Genomic DNA, 5,843 nt, shown 5'->3' on the forward strand with positions numbered 1-5,843 from the left:
CTGACTATCCGTCAGCATTTATATCCCTCTTCAACCTACTCAGTATAGTAGTCAGTTCTAGCCACTGTACCACAGAACCACCTGGCAAGTGACATTCAAGCATCTTTGTGATTGCTGCTAGGTATAATCTGCTGTCTTCTCCCAGTACTTTATATTTAGGAATAATATTATTTTTAGTATTGTATTTTACTGACAACTAAATGTCAATTAAACAAAAAAATATGAATTTCTCCATTCTACTCACATATCATTTAAACATTTATCTTGTACCACAGTGATTCACAATATGGGAAAACCTCAAAGCATATAAAGTTGTTAAACATGGAATTGAGTGGTACAGCTCTTGCCTAACATGTATGAGGTGCATGGTTCGGTTCCAAAATTGTAAATAATAAACAAGCAATTAAATTCAAAATTGATACTACAAAACTATCACAAATTCTCTCTATGTCAGCCTCCCAAGTGTTGGATTACAGACATGTGCCACCATGCCTGGCAGGAATATTTTTTAAAGGACATTTTCTCTAACTTTTTAAGGCTGGATCTCCATAGAGATGTAAGTGTATTAAAGTATTCAAATTTTCAAAAGGGAAAAATTTAATCACTAGCTAAAAAGTCAAGTAGTTTGAGGTTATCTTATCTGAAAAAGAAATTACAATTTCTAATTACTTTGAAATCAGTAACTTGAATAATTCAAGGCTTAATTTTCAATTTACATAATGCTATTACAAGTAAATCTGAAGATTTTTAACTGAAAAATTAAACTAATATAAAGTAAATGAAATAGTACAAACATTAAAAATAATGATTTAGGGGGGCTGGGGAGATGGCTCAGTAGGATAAGTGCTTGACTGGCAAACACAAGGATCTGAGTTCAATCCCTGGTTCCGCCAAAATTAAAAAAAGAAAAAAAAATAACTATTAAAAAACTGATTCAGATACACACTGAATTACTTTAACATACATGAGAAATGTTTCTGGCTAAAAAAAAGAGGTCACAACATAACACCTATAATATTTGCCTTGTGTAAAATTTGTTATGTATGAACACACTGATATTCATGAAGGAAATACATCAAAACGTTAACAATACACTAATATGATTGCAGGATGAAAGGTAAATGTTGCTATCTTATTTATAATATATTTATGATCCCCCTCACCAAAAAAGAAATTTTTATATCTAAAAGAGTAGCTTTAAAATGTAAAACACAATGTAACCAGAGATGTTCAAGTAGCCAAAACAGCAGATCTAAATACTAGAACTTTGTATATGTAACAGTATACCCAATCAACAGATTAGTGGAGCACCTAAATTAGGTCTCATTTCTCCTTTTTTTTTGACACAGATCATTTCTTTTCTCTTTTCTTTTAATTTTTAATGTATTTACTGCAGGGTCTCACTACACAGATCAGACTTACAATGAGCTTCCTGTTTTCAGCCTCCAAAACACTGGTATTACAGGCAGCGCCACCAAGTCCAGTCTCAGTCGCAGTCGTAGTGCACCCCGGGGATGAGGGCAACACGGTACCCCAGTCCCTGTGTCTACCTAAGCAGGCCCTTTAATGCCCTGAGTTATCTGGCCAACCCATGCTTTTTTTTGGGGGGGGGATACTGGGGATCAAACTTGGGACCTTGTACTTGTCAGGCAGGTGCTCCTTGTACTTGTAAGGTGGGCGCTTAGGCAGCTGAGCTATCTCCCCAGCCCCTGACACAGATCATTTCTAACTGCTTTATTTAACATCATTCAATAATACTGCAGAAATTTAACCGCATTATCTTCTATGTAATTCTTATTAACCTAACCTAAAAGTAAAATACAACACCAACAATGTGGTAGCTACTTTAAAATTCTCCTTTAAGGATATAACACAGTTTCCTTTTCTTTTACTTTTTTTTTTTTTTTTTTTTTGGGGGGGGGGAATGGTCTACAGGGTGTTGAGGGTCTCACTACTAGATCAGACTCATAGTAATCCACCTGTTTACAGCCCCTCAAGAGCTGAGATTACAGGCTGCGCCACCACGCCCAGTTTCAATTGCATCTCAGTGAGCCTCAGGGGCGGAGCTGGCACAGCAGGCCTGGGGATTGAACCCTAGCCCCTAATCCAGTGAGCTATTTGGAAGGCCCTTACTTTATTTCTTTTCTTTTCTTTTCTTTTCTTAAGAACTATGAGGTATTCACTAAGCCACATTGCTGGTTCTTTTTAAATTCTATTTATTTTGAGACAGGGTCTTGCTAAATCACTAAGCTACTCAGGCTTTAATTGTGATCTTCCTGTCTCAGCCTCCCAAAGGGCTAGGATTACAGGAGTGATCCAATAACACTTCTGACTGGGTACAACATAATTATTTTTTTACAAGGGGAGGGGCTTTAATATTGCTCATAGAAAGACATCAATAATAACTCATGGTTATAAACAGGAAAGTCAGGCCATTTGAACTCATATGTCTATAGCCATGCCACCCAGAATACACCTGATCTCGTCTGAACTAATGGAATTTGAAGTTATTACTAAAAACTGAATTATTTTTTATGTAAATGGTAAGGCTTCAAAGATAATTTTTCGGGGGCCTGCCCTTTAGCTCAGTTCTTTAAGTGGCTGCTTCCACAAAGCAGTCAGGCTCAGGTTGCTGTGGTTCGATCCCCACAACTCAAGCCAGCCAAACCTGCCCTGAAGGCATGAGGAGCAAAAAAAAAAGATAATTTTTCAAGAAAGCAAAAAAGGCAAATAATTCAAGCTTCCAAATTTAAGATATGTTCCAAAAATCTTTCAAACAAAAAAGATGTTTAACTGCTACAGGCTTAACATGATTTGCTCACATCTTTGTAGTCATATATCACTGAATGTGACACAGCTGTCACCAGACATCAACCATCACCTGGAAAAGTGAAGAAAAGTAATAAATGAATGTTCTGTATAACCACTAAGATTCTGCTTAGCTTAAGCCGCAGTACTCTGTAATCATGATGCCTACAAATCTTACTTTCTCAAAGCAACCACCACTCCAAGTTGTCATTCCTCCATCTTAAAGAACAACAAAAAAGTACAAAAGCATGCAGAAGTAAAATTTTGATGAATGTCAACAAAAAAAGTGACTCATGTTAGCATCTGATTAAAACACCAATAATATTAGTTTTCATACAGTAATAATTGTTCTGGGTTTTTAACAGTGAAGTTTGTTTGGTAAAGCTGACTTCTTTGACACTGTCTATAACAATCTTGATGGTATACCTTATACATACTGAGGTATACAATCAAAATAATTTTGGGGATGGATGTTACACTTATGTGGCAAAATTATAGTCATATAAGAATTTGTAGAAGAAATGAAAAATAGACTATGCTTAAAGAAAATATAGGAAAAGAGAAGCCAGGAAAAACAAACAAAAACAACAGAGAGCAAATAGATATGACACCCAACTAAAAAAAGAAAAAAAAAAAAACAAGGCCTCAGAGCAAATCCGGAAAAGGCTGAGATACTGAGGACAGACAACACTAAAATAAATAGGGTAAGGAAAAGTAAATGAACTAAGTGTGAAAAGAAGAAGAACAATTCATTTTTTTATATATGGAAATTCAGCCAATAATGTAGATGACATATAAAACCAACCTGGTTTTCTTCCTGCACAACTCTATACTGCTCCTTCCAAATGGTGATTTTGGAAGCTTCATCTTTTCTCAAGGCTCGTTCTTTCTTTAGCTCTGGGCTCCAAAAGGTCTTGATGCTATTCATTGAAGAACTCAATTTACTCTCCTTTACTTCTACATCCTTTCGCAAGAGATCATTTTCCCTTAATACCTCCTTCAGCTGTGTCTGCAAATCCATGATGGTATTATCTCTTGCCTGACGAAGAGAGTGAGGTACGGTAGATGCCAAACTCACAGGAGGGAGGTGATGCTCTCCAAATGCTATGGTGTCACTAGCAACTCCACTACTGGCTATATTGGGGCTACTGCCCATAGCAGTCATCCTAACACCGTAAGGCAGATGTCCCCCAGAACGGCCAAGTGTCATGGTGCTTTTAGGTGTTTCTGAACCTACATTTTCATGGTCACTTAGGTACATAGGGCCAGATGTAGCATAGGCAGCATTTAAGGATTGTATATTCTCCATCGAAAGGGTTTTGCCACTGCCACCTCCAACACTGCTTCCAGAACTCCCTCCTGTACTATTGGTCCGACGATGACCTAAGCGAGGAGAGCGTGGAAGCCTGGGTGAACGCCCAGGGCTCTGGTTGCTTGGCTCCACCTTTCCAACTGAGCGAGCACTCCCATACATGGCTGCAAGGTGAACTTAGGTGCCAAAAGAAGAGTATATAGAAAAAAAAAAAGGAACTCTGTGAGGTTTCGCTTGGTCTGTAAGTCAGCTTAAAGCTATCAGAAGTAACAGGTCACCAGGTCCAGTCTTGAAGAAATATCTTACACCATATCTGTAATGAAAAGATCATACAATCATAAATATTTCCCTTCTCAGAAACATTCCATTATCCCTAACTTGAGAAAGATCTCCCTTTTGCCATCCATTTACACAGAGATTCAAGAAGTATTTAGAGTACAATGTGTTTCATGGTAAATACCACTATAAAAATTTAATATAAAATGCCATATAAAAATTTTATGTGTCATAAAGCTGGATAGCAAAAATATATTACAAAACTGGAAAAGAAAATAATACAATTTTATTGACTAGCAAGAGATAAAATTCAACATCTGAATATATAATTTTCAAACTATAACCCTATGACTATCAACTAACACATTATCAGGACTAGTAACAGAGCTGAACACACTGAGCAGAAACAAGCTCAATGTATAAATTTTAATACTTTCATGTACATTGGTAATAACAATTAGAAAGTGTAGTTTTTAGTTTTAAAAACTTTAAATTCCATTCACAATAGCAACAAAAGTAGCCAGGCCTGATGGCACACACCTATAATTGCAGCATTCAGGATGCTGAGGCAGGAGAACAGCCATAAATTCAAGGCCAGCCTAGGCTACATAATGAGTTTCAGCCTGAACTACATATAGAGACCCAATTGCAAAAAAAAAAAAGAAGAGAGACTGGGCATGGTGGCACATGCCTGTAATCCCAGCACTTGGGAGAGAGAATCACTACAAGTCCGATCTAGTAGTGAGACCCTTCCCTAAAATATAGAAATAAATAAATAAATAAATGAGATTCTTTAGGGGGCCGGCCAAATAGCTCAGCGGATTAAAGTGCCAGTTTAGGCAGTCGCAGGGGCGGGGAGTTCCATCCCGGGCCTGCTGTGCTGGCTCCGCCCCTGGGGCTCACTGAGAAGGCAATTGAGAATGGACATGGTGGCCCGGGCCTGTAATCCCAGCTGGAAGGCTGAAAACAGGAGGATCTCTAGGAGTCCGATCTATGCAGTGAGACTCTGCGCACCCCGTATACCCTGTACTAAAATACCAAAACAAAGACAAAAAAAAAAAAAACCCTACAAAAGTACTTTTACATAACCTTAACCAAAACATCCATACATTTTTGAAAACTATAAAACTCACTGAAAGACATTAAAAAATAACTGAACAAAAGAAAGTTATACAAGTTGATGGATGAGAACACAAGCACTGTACAAGAGTCTGCACTTCCTCAACTATTTAGCATAATCCCAATGAAAATATCTATAGGATTTTTGAAATAACTCAAAAAACAAATGGGAGGACAAAGTTAGAATGACCAAAATAATTTAAAACAAATGTACAAAAAGGAAGCTACCCCAAACACCAAGACAAATTACAGATTTATATTCCTTTGTTTGTAATACAGTAATCCAAAAAGATCTTAAGATAAATTTTTAAATCATTCAGCAGCCACA

At 37.1% G+C, this 5,843-nt stretch overlaps 1 protein-coding gene across 1 annotated transcript in view; it reads right to left on the minus strand.

Annotated features, from left to right (window-relative positions):
- Positions 1-5,843, minus strand: part of Erc1 (ELKS/RAB6-interacting/CAST family member 1) — a 561,464-nt gene that overhangs the window by 503,008 nt on the left and 52,613 nt on the right. The window contains exon 2 of the mRNA XM_004638944.3: positions 3,614-4,433. Coding sequence (XP_004639001.1) covers positions 3,614-4,282 — 669 coding nt within the window. The 5' untranslated portion in view covers positions 4,283-4,433. The remainder of the gene's footprint in view (positions 1-3,613; positions 4,434-5,843) is intronic.

The sequence above is a fragment of the Octodon degus genome, unplaced genomic scaffold (genome assembly GCF_000260255.1).
Source record: "Octodon degus isolate 3935 unplaced genomic scaffold, OctDeg1.0 scaffold00104, whole genome shotgun sequence".
Classification (NCBI taxonomy): Eukaryota; Metazoa; Chordata; class Mammalia; order Rodentia; family Octodontidae; genus Octodon; species Octodon degus.